Below are 24,738 nucleotides of genomic sequence, written 5' to 3'. Positions count from 1 at the left end.
GGGAATGGGAACCAGAAATGACACTGAGTGTTTTCTTTGCAGGGCTACCTCCAGTACTCAGTCCTCTTCTACGGATACTATGGCAGGGAGAGGAAGATCGGGAGAGCTGGCTACCGGCTGCCCTTGGCGTATTTCCTAGTGGGGATGGCAGTGTTTGCTTACAGCTTCATCATTCTTTTAAAAAAGTATGACTGCTCGATTTCTCAAAATACATATCAAGCATTATGATATGTGTAATGTCATCTAATCTTGTCAATAGCCCTGTAAAGTTAAGACATAGCTGTATCCATTTTACAGATGAGAAGACCAAAGCTAAAAGAGGCATGTTCATTTTAACAAGTACTTATTGAACACTTACTGCTTTGTACTAGGTCCTATATTAGGCCTGGAAATACAAGAATCATATAGATTTACCAGTTCATGTAATTTTAGACAATGCAGTAGCTGCACCAATAGGGACATAAGCAATATGATCTAGGTGGCCAGAGGTTGCAGAAAGCAAAACGTCCTCCTTTGGTTGTATGTTTGTTTGCCTGTGATCTAGCTACAAATTTTGCGAAGGCCAGGCTTGTGTGTGCTGTGATTCAGTTGGCACCTCTAGGTCATCACCGGAGGAGGCAAAATGCAAAAGAAACAATCTGGTGGGGTTAGGAGCCCTGCACCACCCTCACTGTGAAACCTGCAGGAGCTCACCTTCCTTCCCTGGGCCTCATCTGTAAAATGGGCACGTTGCCTCAGAATATCACCAGGTTCCCTTCTGGCTTACCATTCCAAGCTTCCGTGTGGGAGCTAGAGAAATGCAGACTGACAAGGAGGCTCCAAACCCCCGGAAAAGCTGGCCCCACCCACGCTGGCTCACCTGCTGCTTCTGCTTGATTGTGTAACCACCGTTCATCGCCCTACCCACTTGTGGAATGTTAGCAAAATGCAGATAGAAGTGGTTTGGGGTAAAAGAGACAATAAACAAATAAACAATACTTGAGGATGTGCATAATGACCTGGGGGCCTTCAGTTCCCCTGAAGCTTTCCAGGTTAGCTCCTGGTGGCTTCCAGGACCCACATCGAAGACTCGGCCCTTTACTAGACATAAGAGACAGATTAGAGCAAACTTGGAAGCAAGAAATATGGATGGAAAGGAGAGCTTATTGCAGGAGAAAGGCTCTGAAAAGTAGGGAGAGTTTCACCTAAGGAGGGTTCATGACTCCTGCCTTCAAATATCTAAAGAAATGTGTGAAAGAGGGACCCAGCATGTTATGTGGAGTCCCATGGGGTAGAGTTCCCACGGGAAGGAGCTCCAAGAAGACTGATTCAAAGGAAATATTTTATTTCACAATCACAGCTGCACAGAGATGAGAAAAGCTGGCTACTGGGGCACACACACCTGCAGTGACCTGCTGGGTACCACAGTGGTGGGACCCCTTGTCAAATGAACTCATACAATAATGGGCCATCACAGTTTTCACGCTGTTCCAAACTGTTGCTGAGGTCACAAGTACAGGCTGAAATCCAGTCGGTGCTGTGCTGTCCAAGCCGTGACCTGAGGAGCTGCGTCCACCCAGAGGGGAGCAGCCTATTCTAATTCACACAGGCTCCGTGGGTGCTAGCTCCAGCCCCCTATTCCTGAGACTCCTATAACCTGTTTGTGCTCCTCTTTGGCAGGATGGCTAAGAACTCCCGCATGAGCCTTGCCAGTGCTTCCAATGAAAACTACACCTTCTGCTGGCGGGTGTTCTGTGCCTGGGATTACCTCATTGGAAACCCAGAGGCTGCAGAGAGCAAAACAGCTGCCATCGTGAACAGCATCAGGGTGAGTGAGTGGGCCTGTGCAGCCTGCGGGGGTGGGCAGCCCGGGGTCAGAGCCAGCCGCCAGTCCTCAGCTGGAAGCCAGAACCATCCTTTTCCCATTGATGTTCATTGTCCAGGGCAGTTGTTTCCAAAGTGAGGTGAACATGCTCCAGGAAATGTACCAAATGACTCAATGAAGGGAGGCAGAAACATTTTGAAACTTCTTTCTTTTTAAATTTTTCCGTTTTATCCTTTTAAAATTTCAGTTTGTATATTTTAGATAATTTACATAATGGATTATTACCATGTTGCATGTATATAACCTGAAAATGAATGAATACATATATGTGAGGGATATAGACTTTTACTTCTTAGAAAATAATGCAATCAAAAATATTCAGAGACTTAGCTCTATTGAACTATACAGACAGCTAAATGGTGCACTATTTTGAGAAAAAAAATTACTTAATTTAAATTATTACAGCCATACTATTTCCCAATCCCTCTTCCCAACCGCCAATATATTTTTTCAATTGATTATTAGATCATTGATATCTAATTCATTTACATCAATTGAATCCTTCAGAATAAAGTCCTAGACAATGAAGGTATGAGCTAAATTACTGGGTAAATTATTTCTAATGATTTATAATTAATGATGATGTTAAGCTTTTATTGCTGTATGTATTTTTCTTAAAGGAAGCTATACTGGAAGAACAGGAGAAAAAGAAAAGCAAAAACCTGTAGGTATTATTACTCCCCATGTTGAATTCATTGATAAGTTTTGTTTTTAGTTTGGTACAAAAACTACCAGATCATCTATATCTTATTTTGATAATTGTCAGGCAGCTCTTCTTTCTTCCTTTCTCATAATGTGATCTGAGGGAACTGAATGACTTTTTCCTTAGCAATATTTAGGATGACTTCCTCCTTCCATAGATCCTGTAATAAGGGTGAGAGGGTCTGAAATTGACCAGTTTCTTATTTCTTACTCTTTTACTTAGATAATAAAAGAGGTACTTTGAGCACCAACTTATGCTGTTAAGACTAGCTTTATTTAGAAACAAGTCATAAGACACAAATATTATCCAGTTGATGTTCACAAGCCTTTCAAGATGATTTCCTAGGTTCAAGATTCTTCTCGAGATCTTGAGAGCTATGCTGGTGAGGGTGAAGCCCTTCAACCAGAGAACTAATGAAAGGGAAAGCCATTCCCAGGGAAGGGCAATGGCCCTGACTTCATGGAGACAGGTAGATCTGTTCATCCCACATCCTTACTGGTTATTTAGCCCTCATGATTACTTTCTACAGTGCAGAAAGCCCTTTCAGAGGACTTGTAGAAAAGGACATGGGGAATTAAGGAAACACACCCAGCCTCTGGAATAATGACGGAGCTTAGGGAGTGGGAGAGGAGTCGAAAAGGGCTGTCCATAGGGAGTCAGAAGACATGGATTCTAGTCCTCTCTTTGTCATTAATGTCGATGACCTGGGAAATGCTTCTGAACTTCATGAACTGGAAGTTCCTCACCTACAAAATAAAAGTATGGGATTCTGCCATCTGATTCTCCCTCTGTAGTTCTCCTCCACCAGAGTTGGTAATAATAATAACGTACTGTGCCATGTTGTCATTTTTACCAAGCAAAGTGACATTTATCGTCTCATTTGGGAATGTTTCCTCACTGTGCAAATCAAGGGCCAAAACACATGTAGAGGGAGGTGTTATGACCTGCCCAAGGTCCCCAGTGGGTAGAAATTTCATGGAGAAGATGGTATACCTTGGGTGTCCCTTCAAATCCTCTTGGCCATACCTTTCTCCAGCCCTTGCTACTGGGCAGGACTGTGCAGGCTACCACCAGCTGCATGCATGTACCCCTTGCTAGTACCCACTGTTTGGTGCCCCAGGGATCTTCTGAGGCTGCTGTGTAGGGCATCCACAAGATCCCAGTCAACACACATGCACATGCAACCAAGAGGCTGGGTGCAATGCTGGGAGTGAATGCTCATGGAGCTACCCTGGACCGCTGGGAATAGAATAAATGCTTTCCTATTTCACACTGGGCAGACAGTTCTGTCAGGCATTTCATAAGTCCCTCAGAAGGCCCTGCATTTGCCTCTAGCTGCTGCCAGCCCCACTGCATATCCTTGTACTGATGGCCCCTCTTTCCTGCTCCACTCCAGGACCTGCACTCCTGGTTTCTGGGATCACTTTCCACATAAACTACCTACAAAAAGGCCTGGGATTCCAGGCCTTAGCCAGGCTCAGACAAGCTCCAAAGTTGGCAGAAGAAGGTACCTTCAAAATAGGCCAATCGAAGTCAGACAGGGAGTTGTTCTCCAGTGTTAGAAAAAAAATGGATGTGTTTCAGTTAAAACCTGAAACATGTATGTAAGTACTAGAATCATTACTGATTCACACATCTGCCCTCACTATCAGAGGCATATGAGAAGTGAGACCAAATTAGGAAAGAGATGAGCCCCGTGTCTCCCACTAGTTGCTCCTTTATTTACTTATTCATGTAGCAAATATTTATGAAGCATCCATATATGCTAAGCCTGTTTTAAGAGCTGAAGATAACAGCATTGAAAAAGGCTAAAAAGCTTAGAGCTTTCTTCTAAAGGGAAAAGACAATTAAGAAACTACCAAAGGAATACAGTCAGATGTTGCATAGTGATGGGATTGCATTCTAAGAAACATGTCTTAACACAATGTTGTCCTTGTGTGAACATCATAAAATGTACTTACACAAACCTAGATGGTATAGCCTACTACACACCTAGGCTATATAGTGTAGCCAATTACTCCTAGGCTGCAAACCTGAACAGCATGCCACTTGTACTAAATACTGTAGGCAATTGTAACACAATGGTATTTGTGTATGTAAACATATCTAGACATAGAAAGGTGCAATAAAATGTGGTATAAAAGATTTAAAAATGGTACACCTGTATAGGGCACTTACCATGAATTAGCTTGCAGGACTGGAAGTTGCTCTGAGTCAGTCAGTGAATGAGTGATGAGTGAATGTGAAGGCCCAGGGCACAATTGCATACTAGCGTAGACTTTATAAACACTCTATATTGAGGCTACACTAAATTTATTTCTTAAGGTTTCTTTCTTTAATAGTAAATTAATCTTAGTTTACTGTCACTTGTTTATGAACTCTTAAATTTTAAAAACTGACTCTTTTGTAATACTTAAAACACAAACACATGGTACAGCTGTACAAAAAACATTTTTCTTTGTATCCTTATTCTACAAGCTTTGTCTTATTTTTATTTTTATTTTTTTTTTACTTTTTACACTTTTTGTTAAAAACTAAGACCAGGCCAGACATGGTGGTGTACACCTGTAATCCCAGCACTTTGGGAGGCCGAGGTGGGCAGATCACCTGAGGTCAGGAGTTTTGAGACAAGCCTAACCAACATGGGAAAATCCTGTCTCCACTAAAAATACAAAAATTAGCCAGGCGTGGTGGCAAGCGCCTGTAATCCCAGCTACTCAGGAGACTGTATCGCTTGAACCCAGGAGGCAGAGGTTGCAGTGAGCTGAGATTGCACCATCGCGCTCCAGCCTGGGCAACAAGAGCAAAATGCCGTCTCAAAACAAAACAAAACAAAACAAAAACAAACAAACAAACAAAAAAACAAAAGACTAACACACATATTAGCCTAGGCCTGCACAGGGTCAGGATAATCAATATCACTGCCTTCCGCCTCCACATCTTGTCCCACTGGAAGGTCTTCAGGGGCAATAACACGCACGGAGGTGTCATCTCTTATGGTAACAGTGCCTTACCCTGGATGCCTCCTGAAGGACCTGCCTGAGGCTGTTTTACAGTTAACATTTTGTTTTAAATAAGTAGAAGTATACCCTAAAATAATGATTTTAAAAAGCATAGTAAATACCTAAGCCAGTAACAGTCACTTAATATCATTATCAAATATGTATTGTACATACTTGCATGTACTATACTTTTATACAACTGGTAGTGCAGTAGGCTTGTTTACACCAGCATCACTACAAACATGTGAGGGCAATGCATTGTGCTACAATATCCTAGGCCGTAGGAGTTTTTCAGCTCCATTATAATCTTATGGAACACCGTCGTATAGCATTCCGTCATTGACCAAATTGCCATTGTGCAGCACATGACTGTACAATGTCATATTCATTATATGGGATGACAGGCAGAATCATGTGTCCTCCCTTCCTCTCTTCTTCCCTGCCTTCCTTCCTCCCTCCCTCTGCTGAACACATTTACTTGAATTCCTATATCTTTAATGTGCATACCACAAGACTCCAATTTTAAGTAGCAAAGCTAGAACTGAAACCCAAATAACTCTGTCTCTAAAACCAGAGGCGTTTATTTGTTCGTCTGTTTGTTTCAAGCCCCACTGATGCAGGCTGGTTGAATTTATGACTGGTTGTTGATCTCTTAGGAAATGAGGAATTCTAGGGTATGGGGTGAGGTGGGCTGGAAGAGCACTGATGCTTCAGGGCAGAGAATCCTCTTGGCAGTGGATGTGTTCCGGTCCCCAAGTAGTGTTGTCTTTGCATCGCGGTGCTGTGAGCAGGACCCTGTGTGCTGTCCTCATGCCTGCTTCTCTCCCCAGGGCAGTGACCATCTGCCTGAGGATTATTGCCAACATCCTGGTGCTTCTCTCATTGGCTGGAAGCATTTATCTCATCTACTTTGTGGTGGACCGGTCCCAGAAGCTGGAGCAGTCGAAGAAGGAGCTGACACTTTGGGAAAAGAATGAGGTACCAACTGCCATTACCCGCAGCACCCTAGAAAAGAGACATAGCCAGGCACGGTGGCTCATGCCTGTAATCCCAGCACTTTGGGAGGCAGGTGGATCACTTGAGGTCAGGAGTTCGAGCCCAGCCTGGCCAACATGGTGAAACCCTGTCTCTACTAAAAATACAAAAATCAGCTGGGTGTGGTGGTGCACACCTGTAGTCCCAGCTACTTGGGAGGCTGAGGCAGGAGACTCTCTTGAACCCAGGCGACAGAGGCTGCAGTGAGCCAAGATCATGCCACTGCACTCCAGTGTGGGCAACAGAGTGAGACCGTCTCAAAAAAACAAAAACAAAAATAAAAACACGAGAGAGAGAGAGACAGAAAAGTAGCCTGCCTCTTTGTTCCTTATGTGGGTTAGGTGGGAATACCTCTAGGAAAAAACTTTAGTCCTCTTGTCCTAGAGCATGGACTATAAGGACTTTGAGCCAGAAGGGCAATTTTATTCATCTCCTTTGGGAAAGAGTTTGATTCAAAAACGCCTTCAAGCATTCACACTGTTCTCTACCTTGAGCCCCACCGACTGTGTTTTGCCTTTTGCACATCTGTTTCTTCACATCCATGTTCCACAGATTGATTCTAGCTGCAGATTGGAATTAACAACTGCACATATTCCATCGCATGGATTAAAGTTCACCAGGTGCCATTTGTGAATATTTAGGTAGTTTCTGAATATCTAAATGACAAATAATGCTTCCAGAACCAGCTCTACACAAATGGTTTATTTTTTAAACAATCATCTTCCCCCGACCTCCGTTTTGTGAATATTCTCATAAATAGAAAATCACCAAGTGAATGCTTATGAATAATTTTGGAATTCTAAATATTCATTTTAAGACCATTGTCCTGAAAAGTTGGCCCAATTTATCTGTACATATTTGAAAGGCAGAAATAGCACAAAAACCACCTCTCAGATCATTTCTATGAAAATTATTACCCCCTGTTGGGATTTAAAAAGAAAGGTGTGTAAGATAGTCATCAATTTGCCATGTGCATATTTATCAATGTACAGTAATTTATCAAAATCTGAGTCTACTCTACCCTAGGTAACCTTTTCCCATGCCTCTATTTTATGCCAATTGAATTACTGTGTACTTGTATGTTTACAGATAGAAATATGAATAATTTTTTAAAGATATATTCAGAAATTATTTCTTATTTTATCTCAAACATCTGTACCAGCTAAAACTCCTCTTTCTTCTGCTGTAAGTACAGAGAAACAAAACCCGGGCATAATTCTCTAGATAATTAATCTTCCATGTACAGAAAGAATATTACATTACCTCTCAGGCTTTCCTTTTCTATTGGTAATAGTTGCAGTTATTTCCGTCTTCCATCCAAGGTCAGGGAAGTATAAATACTGTGAGATGGTAATTGGGGAAATTGTGGCAGAAATGTTAGTGAATCCTTTTTGCTTTTTGAGTCAAGGTTTCACTCTGTTGCCCAGGCTGGAGTGCAGTGGTCCAATCACAGCTCACAGCAGCCTCGAACTTCTGGGCTCAAGAAATTCTTCTGCCACAGTTTCCCAACAAGCTGGGACCATAGGCATTTGCCCCCCCTTTTTTTATTGGTAGAGATGGGGTCTTTCTGTGTTGCCCAGGCTAATCTTGAATGCCTAGCCTCAAGCAATTCTCCTGCTTCAGCCTCCCAATGAGTTGGGACCATAGGCATGTGCCAGATTTTTTCTTTTTTTTTTTTTTGGTAGAAATGGAATCCTGCTGTGTTGCCCAGGCTGGTCTTCAATGCCTGGCCTCAAGCAATTCTCCTGCAGCCTCACAAGTCTCCCAAAGTGTTGGAATTACAGGTGTGAGCCACCGCACGTGGCCTAGTGAATCCCAAATGGCGTGTATGAGTGTCCTCAGAACATTTAAGGAGAGTTCAAAAAAAAAAAAAAAAAAAAGGCCATGATAAAGTGGTGGCCGCCTTTTGAAAAAAGCTAATTAGCAGAGATTTGGGGAGATTTTCCATGGAGGATCCAAGGACCCTGTGGATACCCACTGATCCAATATTAGTGAAAGAGATCAAATGCACATGGTGAGGCTTGATCAGGGGTCCTGGGAATGCCTGGCTCTGGCATGTGCTCTCTCAACAGGTCAGTGTGGTGGTCTCCCTCGTCACCATGATAGCACCATCAGCCTTTGACCTCATTGCTGCCTTAGAGATGTACCACCCCAGGACCACGCTGCGCTTCCAGCTTGCAAGGTACAACAGTCCTGCCCAGAAATGCCACCTGTGGCTCACCCATGTGCCCACTCACAGTGGGAATGTAAGTGCCTCAAGAACCAGGGCTTGCTTCTTTTCTCTCAGACACTCAGCACAGAACTTTACGTATGGATGCAACTCAAGAAAAGCATAACCCAAGAGGAGGGATAGGGGAGGAGGCAGGAGAATAGAAGGAGGAAGGGAGGAGGAGGACCAGGATGACAAGGGTAGAAGAAATGGATGAAAAGGAATGAAGAAGAAGAAGAGGATGAGGAGGAGGAGGAGAAAGGAAAGGAAGAAAGGAAGAACAGGCAGAAAAAGAGGACACAAAAGGGAACCAAGGGTTGGGTGCAGTGGCTCACGCCTGTAATCCCAGCACTTTGGGAGGCCAAGGCGCGTGGATCACCTGAGGTCGGGAGTTCAAGACCAGCCTAACCAACATGGAGAAACCCTATCTCTACTAAAAAAAAAAAAAAAATAGCTGGGCGTGGTGGCGCATGCCTGTAATCCCAGCTACTCAGGAGGCTGAGGCAAGAGAATCGCTTGAACCCGGAAGGCAGAGGTTGCAGTGAGCCGAGATCACGCCACTGCACTCCAGCCTGGGCAACAAAAGCAAAACTCTAAAACAAACAAACAAACAAATGAACAAAAGGGAACCAAGAAGAGGACTGGCAGTGTGTTTGGTTTTCCTCACTGTTCTGTTTTCTCCGTGGTTTAACTCTGAGTGGTGAGAGGGACGCATGTTGTTTTTCCAGATGCAATAAGAACAGTCAACGCTTTGTGGACAGTTCCCCTAAAGTATAGACTCAAAGAGTTCCTTGTGGATATGCCTGGAAGCTTTGCCAGGATGGTCAGTGGCTGTGACAGCAGGTGGTTGGGGAAGACTGGTGTACCCAAGGGAACGTCCTGGAACACCTTCTGTGGGAGTCGGAACAGCCACACTCATTTTGAGCACTGGCTTTATCAGTATTTTCCTGAAAAATCTGCCTGTCCTCCCTGGAGTATGGTCTCTTCATCTACAAATTCAGCTACTGTAGTAGGGCTGGGTGAGGCATTGTTAAACTGAAAGTGGCAGAGGGAGGCAGTGAGAGCCCTTCTTACCTGCTCACACCTTCACCCTGGTCTACACTGGTTTCTCCCCGTTTCCTTTTGTAACACCTAATAACATTCTATAGAACTAATTTTCCACAGACTACTTTGGGAAGATTTGCTCTCATTCAGGAATTGGCAAACATTTCCCAAAAAGAACTAGATAGTAAATATTTGTGGTTTTGTGGGTAAGTCTGTATCACCACTACTCAACTCTAAGGTTCTAGCATGAAAGCAGCCACAGACCATAAGGCGATGAACAGGTGTGGTCGTGTTCCAATACAACTTTACTGACAAAAATAGGCAAGGGTATGGTTTGGCTTGAAAGCCGTAATTTCCAACTCCTGAAATTCAACTGTCATTTCAAAGAGAGAAAACATGACTAGGAAGAGCATGGAGTTGGTCAAACCTTCATGGCCCAGGGCAGATCTGGGATGAGGCTCTCAGCTCCCTGGCTCCTATTCCTTGTTCTTTCTGCTCCATCCAACATGTCTTTTGACCTGCAAGAGAGAAGCTCCTTCCTCACTAGCAAGTATTGGGTGGAATCAATTCCATTATTGCATTTGGTCTAAAGGCAATGCTATTATATAAATTGGCCTCATTATTCATGTTCAAAACTAGAGAAACAGAGGCATCAGAGACTTCCCCCAGACAAATTAGGGCTAATTCTGGTAATAAACATAAGACATATTATTTCAGTTCCATTAACTCACCAGCAGACTGTATTAGCTTCTATCCAAGGCATAGAGTGATGGTAATGCTGAGACAGCAGGAGAGGAAATGCATTCAATCCTTCCTTTGGCCACCACTTACTGAATACACACTGAGGGACTTGCCTTGTACTCAGTACTGTAAGTGCATTGTGCCCACGGGAATCCTTTCTCAATTCAGAGGGAGAGCCGATGTGAGCTACAATGCTACCCCCTGGAGACACCACTTTCCTGTTTCTCTGCCCACTGCCTGCACACGGGTGGTCAACTCTATACTTGAGGAGATGTGGAAGGCCTGGGGAGATGGTTTCAACTTGGAGTCTTTTCCTCAAGATAAAGATGCTTTCCCATCAACTTTCTCAATTGGTTTCATGATTCTCCCATCAATTGGTTTCATTTTTCTCTAAGGGCTACGTGTTGTCTCACTGAAGTGTGTATAAACCTGTCATTTCCTTTCTCACTTCATTTTCCCAGACAGGTTTCCAGTAAGACCCAAGGCTGCGTCCTGGAAATTCCATGATGTGTTTTCAAAACCTTCCAGCACTGGGGAAGCTGACATCAAGTCTTTGATCATTGGCTGATCCAGACTGTTGCTGGCAGATTCCATTCACTCGCAGTGGCTGACAGGGTGTAGCTGTACCCACAGCTTTTCAGTGCTTCTGAGGGGCCCAGCCTGCATTTCAGAAGTGGAGCACTGAGGTCCTGAAATTGCATTCTGCTGCTTTTTAATTGTGTGAACTTGAGCTGGTGACTTAGCTCCCTCTGTGCTTCATACACTTGTACCTTAAGTGGGGATTATTACAGAGCTGTTGTGAGGATCAAGTGAGATAACGCATGGGAAATCAATTCATAAACCAGAAAGCATGACTCATAAACCACATGTTAGGGCCCCACTTCCTAAACTCACACTTTCTGCTACACTAGTGTTTGTAAAGTACAGATCCAAGGATAGGCTATAGCAGAATCACCTGGAAAGGCTGTAAAATGATTTTCAGAGCCCTTCCAGACCTACTAAGGGTGGATTCTGGAATTCTGTCTTTTTAAAAATGCCCTCGAGGTGACTCTAAAGGAAACCAACTGTGGCAGCCACTGCCTTAATACATCTATGACAGTCTCCAGAACCATATGGGGGCTCTAGAACCGTGGACTTGTGTGTCATGGTCTTGTCTCTCAAGGTGGGCTTGTGGCTTTCAGGGTCCTTGTGCTGTATCTGGGAAATCTCTACAGCCTGATCATTGCTCTCCTGGACAAGGTTAACAGCATGAGCATTGAGGTGAGTGTCCATTCCAGAGAGTTGTCTGCCCCACCTCTGCCCTCTCTGCTACCTCCTCCCAACACCAGGGTCATCATCGTGGACAGGATCACTGATTGTACTTGTACTCCATAATCATGTGCAAAACTTGACTTTGCTGGAGTCTTCTCAAGGTAAGGAGAGAAAAATTATCCTTGCTTCCCATATAAAGAAATTCAGGCTACAGTGCATGGCTGGTAAGTGATGGTGCTGGGATGAGAACTCCAGAATTTTTGACTCTTTATATCATACTATCCCATTTCTTTGAATCCCATCAGGAAAAGGCTATCAACAGCTATTGCAAATGATCACAGGAAGAGCAGAAGGCCATGAGACCACTTAGAAAGTCAGGACAGAATAATCATTTCATGGGGAACAGTTCAGAATGGACTTACTATCCCAGCCCAGCAGGAGTATCTGCTCCCAGCCTAGGGTATCTTTGATGTCCACCTTTTTTTTTTTTTCTTTCTTGAGACAGGGCCTCACTTTGTTGCCCAGGCTGGAGTGCAGTGGCACAAGCACTGCTCACTGCAGCCTCAACCTCCCTGGGCTCAAGTTGTACTCCCATTTTAGCCTCCAGAGTACCTGGGACTAGAGCTGCATGCCACCATATTTGGCTATTTTTTTTTAAAATTTTTTTATAGAGATGGGGTTTCACCATGTTGCTCAGGCTGGTCTCAGGCTCCTGGACTCAAGTGATTCCACTGCCTTGGTCTCCCAAAGTGCTGGGATTACAGGTATGAGGCATCACACCTAACCTGGTGTGCACTTTCAACCTGTCCCACCTATTAGGATATCCTGAATGGTGGAGGAAAGGGAGGAAGAGAGGGGTTGCTCTTTTAGGGTTATATGCCCAAGGCATACCACACTAACATCAAATTTCAAGGCTTATAGGCAGATGAAGCCACAGAGAGTCATTTTTCTGCATTGGGGCTTTGAGGTTACACAGACCTGGGTCTTTACCTGACACTTACTGGCAGCGTGACCTTGAGCATTAGGCTTCAACTCACTGAGTTTCAATCTTATCTGAACATGGGGTAATAATCCTTATCTAAAGCTCTTCTGAGGATAAGTAGAGTTAACAGAAACCTGAAACAGTTTCTGACCCTTACTAGGGATGAATAAATACTATCCATTACACCACTGTGTTCCCTTATTGGGGCCAACTCTAGTCAAGTGGTGGTCTAGAAAGAGAAAGAGGATGAATGATTACTCCCAAGCAATGCAATGACACCCTTGGGGTCCATGATGGATTCTCATTTACAAATATGTGGACCGCCATTTTTCTTTCTCACCGCCTTCCCTCTCTCTCTCTCTCCCTAGGAAATGGCTACCAAAAATAACACAAGTCATTGGATAGATTCTACCACCTTCTTTGCAACCAGGACAGCCCCTGAAGAAGAGAAATGGTCCACATCTCGGCCTGGAATGGGGCTCAGGAGAAACAGCACATGGGCCTTGGAAGAGACCAGCATTTCAGCTTACACCATGCCTCTCATAAAGGCGAACAGGACTAGCCTCTACCCTCAGAGTCCACAAGACCAGTGCTGGGAGACATACGTCGGTCAGGTGGTTCTCTTTACCCTTACAAAGTGCTGTCATATCCATCTCATCACTTAACCCCTGCAACTCTCTGAGCTGTCCCTGCCCCATCTTATAGAGAAAGAAAGAAAAGTTCAGTGAGGTTTATGATTTTCCAAGTCTCAAAATTAGAAAAGAAAAATAATCAGTGCAAAGACTCAGACAATATTGACCATGTGCTGGGTGCTGTTCCAAATGCTTGGTCCTCATAAGAGTCCTATTATTGTTAACCTTATAGGCACAGATGAGGAAACTGAGGCACAGGTGGTCAAGTACTTGCCCAAGGACACAGATAGTAAAGAGCACAATGAAGTCCTAAGCCCAGGAATTTGCTCCAAAATCTGTACCCTTAACCATGTTGTACAGAAAACCTCAACACCAAGGTATTAGCCCATGGAAATGAGTCACCAGCCTCGAGTCTCCAGCAGCTCAGAACCACAGACCTTATATTCCTTCCTAGTTTCATGTGATGCTGGCCTCAGATATCAAAATTCACATTCAAATTACCCAATGTTTATTGAGCACCGTTTATGTACCAGAAGTCCAGTCCTCTGCCCACTGCAACTTACAAATATGAGAAATGAGGATGCCATTGGAGGGGCCCATTGGCTGGGGCCCACAGCAATGAACAGAGATTAGGAGCACCCCGAAGGAAGAGTGACCGTGGGAAGGGTGGGGCATGGTGGCATCCAGGGACACCCTGTGTTTCAGGAGATGCTGAAGCTCTCCATCATTGACATGCTCTTCACCGTGGCGAGCATTCTGCTCATAGACTTCTTCCGAGGACTTTTCGTGCGGTACTTAAGTGACTACTGGTGTTGGGATCTGGAAAACAAGTTTGTAAGTAAAATGCTGTGTCTGTTGGGAAAGTTTATATGGCCAAATCCATCCTTTCTCATGCTGAGGCTGGGAAACAGTCCAGCATAGCTGAGGGGCACACATGGAAAGAGAATACAAGTGGGAAGAGGAGACAGGTGCAGAAAGCTGAGCTTCTACTTCCTTGTTTTTTTTGTTTCTTTTTTGAGACAGGGTCTTGCTCAAGCGATCCTCCTGCCTCAGCCTCCCAAGTAGCTGGGACTACAGGCATGTGCCACCATGCCCAGCTAGTTTTAAAATTTTTTGTAGAGACGAGGTCTCACTATGTTGCCCAGGTTGGCCTTGAACTCCTGACTTGAACTCCTGCCTCAGCCTCTCGAAGTGCTGGGGTTACAGCACAAGTTACAAGGCCCAGCCCCACCCCTTCTTAACATTTACCATTTGCTGGGAGGGCCCCACAAGCACTGATCTCTAAGTGCTCATAAAAGCAAAGAAGTCTATATAAGTGTCTGTAATAAATGGGTTCATGCAAAGAACTTTGGAACTTGTTTAATACACAAGTTTATTTTCTCTTGCAGCCTGAATATGGAGAATTCAAAATAGCTGAGAATGTGCTACATTTAGTCTACAACCAAGGAATGATTTGGTAGGTATCAAAGTTTCTTCTTGCCTTTGCTTACATCTCATCTGGGCTAAGATTTTAATTTACTTAGTCTGGATGGGGCACGGCCATAATAAACACAGTTATAAGCATTAAGAAAGGATGTTTCCAAGAGAACTATTTCACATGTATATTAATTTTATTGATGATTTCCTAAGAAATTTGCAGGAAGAAATTAAAAAGAAAATAATCCATGTTTAAGCTACTATTGGTCACAGCCAAAAAAAAAAATCTGCACAGAAACTAGCAGAATACACTCTTAGGGAGGACTAGGGTAAGGCTGCGAGGAGAGGCTGCTTCTCCTTAGTGAGGACTTCACGAGTGGCTGCGGGAGGACCTTGGCCAGTCTGTCCTCGCTCGCCACCCTCCCTCCATTTTCCTCCTAATTTTCACTTAGACACTGAGCCCAGGAGCACAGCCATCCCCCAGACTGCAGGCCCACCCTTGGGGAGGCAGGAAGTACGGAAGTCTGTTCACCCATGGCACCTCCCAGGCCATGGCAATCCTGTCCTTGAAGACACTGAGGAGCTGAAGGGGTCCTGTGATCCCACCCACACATATGCGTGTGTCTGTGGGCCGCAATGGAGAGCTCCTTAAATGATCCCACCATCTCTGGTTTTACCTGTTGGACCAGAAATAGTGCTATTTGTTAAAACACAAGCAAACAAAAAAGAAGAACCTGGGACGTTCCATACATCCAGAAAACACTCTCTCTCTTCATCATAATTCAGTAAAATACATGGCAATTGAGAGGTATAAAGTAATATCCCTCCTGTCAAATTCTGTGTTCTTATAGTCCGCTGTATTTTGCAAAATATCTTTACAAATACAGTATTAAAAATAATATGTGACATTGGCCGGGGGCAGTGGCTCACACCTGTAATCCCAGCATTTTGGGAGGCTGAGGCGGGTGGATCACGAGGTCAGGAGATTGAGACCATCCTGGCTAACACGCTGAAACCCTGTCTCTATTAAAAAATACAAAAAGTTAGCCAGGCATGATGGCGGGTACCTGTAGTCCCAGCTACTCCGGAGGCTGAGGCAGGAGAATGACATGAACCCGGGAGGCGGAGCTTGCAGTGAGCCGAGATCATGCCACTGCACTCTAGCCTGGGTGACAGAGCAAAACTCCATCTCAATAAATAAATAAATAAATAAATAAATAAATAAATAAAAATAAATAATATGTGACACTTATTTAACAGTGCTAGATATCAAGTACTTTTCTACCTATAGTAACTAATTTAATCCTTATAGTAAACCCTTGAGGTAACTGCCATTACCTTCCCCTTTTTAAAGATGAGAAAACTGAAATGCAGAGAAGCTAAGTGTCTTGCCTAACATCCAACAGATAGTGACAACTGAACATTTCTTGTTAGAAACATTTTACTTATGAACATATTCTTATGTCTATGCTTATTTTCACGCCACTAAACCCAAATTCCACAAGTATTAGATTGAATGCATATCCAATATAAACTGATTTAGACTGAAGTCTGAAGACATGGGTTTTGTCGCCTAGTTGACATTTCTTTTCAGGGTGACCATAAGTCCCAGCTTTCCTGGGATCATCTGGTTCTTGCCTGTGGGCTCAGTTATTTCACTCCCCAAGTCTCCCAGGTTTGGATGATACAGGGTCTGGCTTAGCAACATGTCTTTGGTTTCCCCATATCTACCCTTGTTGTCTATCAACTGGATATTTACCTCTTCTATCACTATTGCAGAAGAGTAAACAAACTGAAATATGTGAGGATGCTTAATGCCATATCCAGCAAAACTAGGTGCTCAACATATGTTGATTAAACCTGAAAGTCAGTAATTTATTAACATAGTCCTCATCATAGATAAACAAAACCAGGAGCTGGCCCCAAACAGTAGTTATCCATTATTTGCCTCCTTCCCAGAAGAGGATTTTCCTTTGCTCAACTGTGAAAAGAGAGACAAACAGTTGTCCTTTGCAAAGAGAATATTTTTAAATAGGATCAACACCCACCTTCAGTGACTTGTCTTATCTTTAGAAGGTGGAGGGTTGTGGTCTCGGGACTTCAGGGGCTTCTCCAGTTCTTTAAGCATAGGGTGTAAGCCCCAAAGTCTTAGAACCATGTTCCTACATGGGGCTTCCATAGTCCTGGGAGATAGGCTGGAAGAGAACAGATGCAAACTGACCTTCCTCATGGTTCCAGGATGGGGGCCTTCTTCTCCCCATGTCTCCCAGCATTCAACGTTCTCAAACTCATTGGGCTCATGTACCTGAGGAGCTGGGCTGTGCTGACCTGCAATGTGCCCCACCAGCAAGTATTTCGAGCCTCAAGGTGAGTAAGAATAAGATCTGATTATGCAGATATCTGTATACATATAATCCATGTCTGCCTTACCCAGGGGTCCTCTAGCAAGGAGTCCCCCCAACTCTCTTCCTGTCAAAATCCTGCCTGTCCTCCAATTTTATCTCCTCCAAGAGCCATTTCCAATGCCTTACTCTTTCAATGAATCCTCACTCCTCTTGAACTCATGACACTTTTAAAACTTTTTGCCAAAGTTTAATAATCCTTTAGAAAAAGGTATACAAATCATAAATGTTCAGCCTGATGAGTTTTCAAAAACTGAACACAAGGCACTCAGATCAAAAAACAAAACACAAATGGTACCCAGAGCATGCCCACTTGCATGCGATTCCAATCACTGCCAACTTCTAATGGCATAATTAGGCTTGCCTAGCTTTTACTTGATGCAAACGTGATCACACACACACGGTATGTGCTCCTTTGTGCCCAACTGCTTCCACTCAACATTGTGTTTGTGAGATTCACCTCAGTGAGGAAATACACCCCAATTTCTTTATCCTTGGCTCCTGTTGATGGGCATGTAGGTTGCTTCCAGCTGTTAGCCATAATGAGTAATGCTGTCTTGGACATCCTAAGTGTCTTTGTTGCATATATACCTAGGAATGCAATTGCTGGGCCACAGGGCAGGCGTATGTTCACCTTTAGCAAATGGCACCAAAAGGTTTTCTAAAATGATCACCCCAGTTTACATGTCTAGCAGCATTATATGAGAGTTCCAATTGTTCTATAACCTTGCCAACACTTATTCTTTTATCTGTTTTAATTTTAGTCATTTTGGTGAATTCATAACACATTCTAAATACTTTGATTCGGTTATTTTACTTTGACATAATGGTTATGTGTGTCCGTATCAGTGGCTTTCAAACTTTTTGCTCATGACCTACTTGACAATGCATTTACATTTTATCTGGTGACAGCACACATATGTTAATACATTCAGAGATATATGTTTTGATATATTTATATATGTTGTATATATGTATATATATTTATTATATGTATGTATGTATGTGTGTCTGTGGATAGAGAAAGAGAACGAAGTTTCACAACTTACCACTTTCTTACTACATTCTGTGCTCTCTGAAATTTTCTATTCTCTTCTAGTCAAGTCTTTTTCATGAGAGAGAGACAGAGAAACAGACCAACAGAGAGTACTAGCTGAAAGTAACTAGATTGACCCCTCATTCTCTTTTCTGAACTGTGTACAGGGCCTTGCACACCAAACAGGTCTAAGCTGCCCTCAGGGGAGCCCTGGGCATCCAAACTCCCTGACACTAGCTTAGGGCTCAGGGACCAGGACTTAATCAGACATAACACATACCCTGGGCAGCCATGTGCAGAGAAGTTGAGTGCAAATCACACCCAAGTGAGAGAGTCAGGAATCATAAACAAAAGAGCCAAACCATCCCGAGACATAAGAGACAAGTTTAAGCCTGGGAATAGCAGAGGGAACCATTAGGTAAGGACCCAGATGGATGGGCAATGCTTCTAAGATTTTTCCATAAATTGGGTTTACTGTGTGGAACTCCTTGGTGCCAGGGTGAGTTCACCACTCTCATGGTTTGAGGTGAACAGGTGCTCAGCAAATGTTTATTAGATCAACAGGTTGGGTGGGAGAGGTTTGAAGTTCCTTTGAATACTGATTTCTAGGTTTCTAAGCTGCATGTGATCCTATGACAGATCCATTCACAGGTAACCCTGAGAGGAGGATTTTTAGTTTGCAAAGAGTCAGGGCAACCATTTTTGTGGCAGCTCTTTGGGCATATGCAACCCTGGCAACTGGCTATGGAGTGAACTTAATGCATGGCATTTGATTTATCTGCAGATCCAACAACTTCTACTTGTCAATGCTCCTGTTCATGCTGTTTCTGTGCATGCTGCCAACTATTTTTGCTATTGTCCGATACAAGCCATCTCTAAACTGTGGGCCATTCAGGTAAGTTTCGTTCCCAGCTCTGCCCAAAGCGACTGACAGCTATAGGGGAATTAAATCATATTGAACTGAATTGTCCTCCCGGCTGACAGAGCAGGTAAACAGGATAAAAAGATTGCAAACCCACATGTTTTACATTCAAGACCAGTTCTCTTTCCTTAATAGCAGGCTACCTTTAGTATAATCATCTCTGTGCTCATGGTAAAAAATATAATCCATTTAAAGTGAAAAAGAAAAACAGCATGGCTCTGTGCTAGAGGACATTCTACCTGGTCAAAACACAGAATGGTTTTATTAAAACACAGTGCACAGCACTTTTTTTCTATATTATCCAGCTGTATTCAAGCAAAACCCTCTAGCATCTTCATCTAGCATTCAAGTCAGCTTTGACACATGTATGTAATATTTAGTCTACCTTAGTGTACATGATTAGAACACACACATACATGCAATGTGATTAATGACTCCATCTTCCATCCTCCATATTAATTAGTATGAAATCATTTGAGGAATGTTATGAATTGGCTTCCAGGCATCCAGCCATTTTCTGATGTCTTGCAGCATCTTTCTGCCAAGAGCAATAAAATCTGGAGTGATGTTTTTCTTTCTCACAGTGGACAAGAGAAAATTTATGACATTGTGTCAGAAACGATTGAGAAAGACTTTCCCGTGTGGTTTGGCTCCGTGGTTGGGCACATCAGTAGCCCCGTGGTCATCCTGCCCGGGGTACTCCTGCTTTTGTGAGTACCACACCTGCCAGCTTTGGAGGGACTTCTGTGTGTTTGGCCAACAAGAAAATGCTGCTTTCCAATAATTATATAAAATTTATTAGTTCATTCAAAAATCACTTAGGCTTAGAGCCTGATGATCTCAACAGGGACTCTGAGTCATACACCAGAGTCACATGAGGCACTGTGCCATGGAGACACAGCCACTGGGTCTCAGTGAGGGGCTGTGAGGGAGCACTCCATTGCTGTTGAGGTGGTTATTGATCCATCAACACCATTTGGTCAATTACTGTGATCACTAGAATGGGGCTGAATGCCATTATTATCATCATCTCATTTTCCAGAAATTTAAATAATCCCGAAAAGGAATTTCACAACTCGGCTGAGTAGCTTTGGCTTGTTTTGGTTTAAAGGAAAAAAATAAAAGTGAGTGGATCCTGTACTCTTAGCTTGATAGACTGCAAAACTTCTCCCCCATTTTCAGGTCTTCCCTATTGCTATCACTAGCACAGAATTCCAGGTCAATGAGGGTGCTGTGGAAAGCCAGGAAAAGAAAACAAAAGCGGCCCCTTCCCAGTGCTCACTGACTTGAGAATTTGCTGATACATTTTGTCCTTAGTGGAGGGTCAGTGGGTAGCCCACATCTGGCCTGGGAGCCTCTCATTCCTGCCAACTATCTGCAGGGAATGTGGTCTGAAAAGCAGAAAAGCGAGTTGCAGTTCACTCACTGTCCTGTGTTGTTCTGTCCCAGCATGCTCATCTATTATCTCCAGAGCATCGCACGGTCGCTAAAGCTCAGCAACCACCAGCTCAAAATGCAGATCCAAAATGCAAGTATTTAATGAACTTTGCTATTATGAATGTGTGTCAACCACATGACTGATGTCCCACCAGCATGGGAATACAAGTGAGGTCACATCTTCAAGGTTCTGTGACTCTTGGCCACCCACTAAGGTGCAAGGCCACCAATCCCCAGAAGTCCAACAGTTATTTCTAAGACTACCCAAGGATGGCTCACCTTTGCTAGGAAGAAGCCTGCTCCTGTTTTTCTTCCTTCTCAAGGGAACTTGCTGCTGCCTCAAGCCTTTCAGTGCCCTCCTGTGACCACCCCAAGCCCTCAGTGTGCCGGGCACTTCTGCGAGCTCTGGTAGATTGGCAAGGGAGAGAAAGGGCCCCTTCCCAATCCTTGTCAACTTGGGCATCTGAGCCCAGCAGCACTGTTTGTCCCTAAAGCCTCACCTCTTTCATATCCTTTCATTGCGGCTGTCATTACCTTCTCTCCGCGGGGCTCAAACCCTCTCTCTCAGAGCAGTCCCAGGGAAACACACATTCCCAAAACTTCCACAATTTCTCTTCCTCCACATACCCCAGGTGTTCCCTTAGTGCCCTGGGTCCTCCAGACCCCCAGGAGGGATCCCAGGACTGGGATGAGGCCAGTGAGGCTCCCAAAGCACCACATTTAAGGAGGCTCTGTAAGTGTAATGCTGACTCTGTCCTTTCACAGCCCTGAAAATAAGTACCTCATGAAATTTGGCACCCCAGATGCCTCCCTGACCTCACCCATGCAAAAATACTCCTTCCACTTCTATCAGGAAAAAAACAAAAAACAAAAACCAAAAAAACCTCCCACGAACATCAATTCACGCAAAGAAACACAAATTCGCTTCTAATTTGAAATTCATTTGGAGTTACAAAGGCCGTTTTGGTGGAAACATACATCTCCAGTGTTGTTGATCTATATTTTTTTTCTTTGTGATTCAGGCAAACTATTACGGGCAGAATCTAAACATGGTCTATTAATTAGCTGTCCCTAAATAAAATTGGCTAGGCATAAAACTTCAGCTCTCAGGTATCTGCATTTATTCACTCAAATAACAGGCCCGAGCCCAGAGCATACTGTCCACAGGGGGCAATAATAGTACAGTCATGGTCCAAGGTAAGAAGTATGGCATGTAAATCTTTTTTTCTTCCCCCAGGAATAATATTTGTTACTACTTCCTGCTAAAGCCAAAACAAACATGCATATCATTTGCATTTTAGGCAAGATCAGAGGATAAGAAAAAGGTTGCCCAGATGGTAGAAGGTAAGTATTTCTGCTTCTTTTTTTTTTGTTTGTTTTGTTTTGAGGCAGAGTCTTGCTCTGTCGCCCAGTCTGGAGTGCAGTGGCGTGATCTCGGCTCACTGCAACCTCCATCTTCCAGGTTCAAGTGATTCTCTTGCCTCAGCCTCCTGAGTAGCTGGCATTACAGGTGCATGCCATCATGCCCAGTTAATTTTTATATTTTCACCATAGTTGGTCAGGCTGGTCTCAAACTCCTGACCTCGTGATCCACCCACCTTGGCCTCCCAAAGTGCTGGGGTTACAGGTGTGAGCCACTGTGCCTGTCCTAATTTTTTTTTAAATGCAGAGATCTGCTGTCTCGGTTAGTGGGCATTTAAAAATATAGCCATTTAAGGTAGTTTGCGGTATACTACCAATAAAAATTCCTGATAACCTGTGGTTTTTCACAAGTAACTAGGCACAATAAAATAAAGTCTAGGGATAAAAATGTTGTTCTAAATCTTCAATTTTTATATCATATCCAGGCCCATGAATAATCCCAAAACATGTGTAAAACCAGAAGGAAGTATTGAAGTAGGAGAGGAAAATCAGCACATTCATGTGGATGAAAACCCGAAGAATCTCTTTGGTTCACTTTTGTGTACTTTCTCTCCGTGGCCCATCTCTTCCTTGCAATGTTCCCTCTCAGGTCCCTTCCCTGAGCCTCCTTAGGTTCTGTCCTGTCCCTGCAGAGCAGGGAGAATGGAAGCATGTGGTGTAGAAGTGTGCTGTGGCCTGAAGGGAAGAAAGTGGGCAAGGGCAGCTCGAAGGAGACGAATCTGTTTCTCAGGACCACTAGCAGAGTGCTGTGAGCCAGAAGGCTTATTGGGCACCATTAACATGGCACAGCGTACATGAATGAGAATGGGACCCAGAAGGGCTCTAGGGGCTAGCTCACACAGCTGTTGCAATACTTCACTAATTGGAAGGGACCTATTCCTCTCCAGAAAAATGCCCGAGCAAGAGCCCTAAGGCCTAAGGATTATGCTTGCTTGCTCCATCAGCTTTTCAGAGAGAAGCCTACAATTGATAATGATTACTGAAAGTGGCTGTGGCTCACGCCATAAAATGCCTCTCTAATTGTCATCACTTATTTGCCCATTAAGCATAATTAAATTTAGTTCAGGTCACCTTCAAAAGCCAGAACCCACATAGACTGTTTCAGGATAACAATAGCATTGTCCGGTGTTCATTTTTCAGCTCAAGACCACATCTTTTTTCAGAATGCATGTGAACTGTTTCCAAATAATCGTAATTGTTGTGTAAGCTTTATTATCTCCATTGAATAGATAAGGAACTGGAGCCCCATATCTGTTAAGTACTTGCTTTGCTTCATGGGAGCATCAGATGGAGCACTATAAAGCCCTGTGTTCACTTGATTCCTCCTACACTCCCAGCTCCAACTTTCAGGGATGAAATCATTTGAATTACAGAATGTTTGTTGCCCACTGGTTAGGTGTATTTGTAAGTGAACTCAATTGTTTGTGGACCAACTCTTGGATGTCATAAAACTCTTGCAACTCATGACACCTGTCTTCTCACAATGCCTCCCTCTCCCTGCAGCCCGAATCCAGACCCAGGAAGAAAGCACCAAGAAGCTTCCAAACAACAGTGATCTTACCAGCCAGCTGTCCTCAGCGCACTCGGGCACACCCCAAAACAACGGCAACGTGGTCCATTTTGACTCAGGGAGCAGCAAGGGTGGCAGGATAGAGACAGTCGCACAGTCCATGCCCCAGAGCCCCAGGCCAGGGGACAGGGCTCCTAGCTCACCTCTCCCTGGAGTCTCCAAATCCAGGCTAGAGCATGAAACTAACAGGTGAGGCTCCACTGCAGCACAGATGAAAACCTGGAAAGTGAGAGGTCTGAAGGCCTCAGCAGCTTCAGGAGGCCAAGGCCATTAAATTCTAATTCTCCCAGAAGACATGGGGTCAGGAGACTGTGACAGCTGGTACTGAGAAGAAATGGAGGCGGGCTGGGGGTGTCAAAGTTTATCAAACAGGACAAATTCTTCCTCCTAGGTTATCTGCCATTTAACTTGTAAGCAAACCTTCTAGTCAACCTAGGATAAACATTTGTCTAGGCTAAGAAAATAACTTTATTTTTTAGTTCCACACTGGTCGTATTATTGGCAAGATCTTCCATATTTTAGCTCTAGTCTGGTCAAGTTATTGGCAAGACCATTTATGCATTACATGGGGTCAACGAAAGCAGTAGATCCCTTCCTACTTTAATGGAGGTCGGACCCCTGGAAAGATGAAGGGGATAGACCTGCAGTGGCCCAAATTCATTTGATCTGAATGTAGCACAGCGAAAGCAATATAGATAAAATACAGGGGCTCTCTTTTTTTTTTTTTTTTTTTTTTTGAGACGGAGTCTCGCTCTGTCGCCCAGGCTGGAGTGCAGTGGCTGGATCTCAGCTCACTGCAAGCTCCGCCTCCCGGGTTCACGCCATTCTCCTGGCTCAGCCTCCCGAGTAGCTGGGACTACAGGCGCCCGCCACCTCGCCCGGCTAGTTTTTTTTTTTTTTGTATTTTTAGTAGAGACGGGGTTTCACCGTGTTAGCCAGGATGGTCTCGATCTCCTGACCTCGTGATCCACACGTCTCGGCCTCCCAAAGTGCTGGGATTACAGGCTTGAGCCACCGCGCCCGGCCAGGGGCTCTCTTTTTTAAAGATAATGACTAAGTTAGCAAAGAAC

At 44.0% G+C, this 24,738-nt stretch overlaps 1 protein-coding gene and 1 long non-coding RNA gene across 2 annotated transcripts in view; one reads left to right on the top strand and one right to left on the bottom strand.

Annotated features, from left to right (window-relative positions):
• Window positions 1-24,738, bottom strand: part of LOC144330039 (uncharacterized) — a 115,296-nt gene that overhangs the window by 80,902 nt on the left and 9,656 nt on the right. The window contains exon 3 of the long non-coding RNA XR_013395860.1: window positions 16,928-17,074. This is a non-coding gene — a long non-coding RNA (uncharacterized LOC144330039). The remainder of the gene's footprint in view (window positions 1-16,927; window positions 17,075-24,738) is intronic.
• The window catches only part of TMC3 (transmembrane channel like 3), a 41,070-nt gene that overhangs the window by 14,596 nt on the left and 1,736 nt on the right, over window positions 1-24,738 (top strand). The window contains exons 7-21 of the mRNA XM_001110155.5: window positions 43-185; window positions 1,660-1,807; window positions 2,485-2,528; window positions 6,400-6,547; window positions 8,677-8,786; window positions 11,780-11,858; window positions 13,200-13,445; window positions 14,169-14,297; window positions 14,852-14,919; window positions 17,118-17,246; window positions 19,102-19,212; window positions 19,824-19,949; window positions 20,689-20,767; window positions 21,978-22,020; window positions 23,602-23,857. Of these exons, the coding sequence (XP_001110155.1) occupies window positions 43-185; window positions 1,660-1,807; window positions 2,485-2,528; window positions 6,400-6,547; window positions 8,677-8,786; window positions 11,780-11,858; window positions 13,200-13,445; window positions 14,169-14,297; window positions 14,852-14,919; window positions 17,118-17,246; window positions 19,102-19,212; window positions 19,824-19,949; window positions 20,689-20,767; window positions 21,978-22,020; window positions 23,602-23,857 (1,859 nt within the window). The remainder of the gene's footprint in view (window positions 1-42; window positions 186-1,659; window positions 1,808-2,484; window positions 2,529-6,399; window positions 6,548-8,676; window positions 8,787-11,779; window positions 11,859-13,199; window positions 13,446-14,168; window positions 14,298-14,851; window positions 14,920-17,117; window positions 17,247-19,101; window positions 19,213-19,823; window positions 19,950-20,688; window positions 20,768-21,977; window positions 22,021-23,601; window positions 23,858-24,738) is intronic.

The sequence above is a fragment of the Macaca mulatta genome, chromosome 7, assembly GCF_049350105.2.
Source record: "Macaca mulatta isolate MMU2019108-1 chromosome 7, T2T-MMU8v2.0, whole genome shotgun sequence".
NCBI lineage: Eukaryota > Metazoa > Chordata > Mammalia > Primates > Cercopithecidae > Macaca > Macaca mulatta.
The sequence above is the reverse complement of the archived record's forward strand: the minus strand, read 5'-3'. Positions and strand labels throughout refer to the sequence as shown.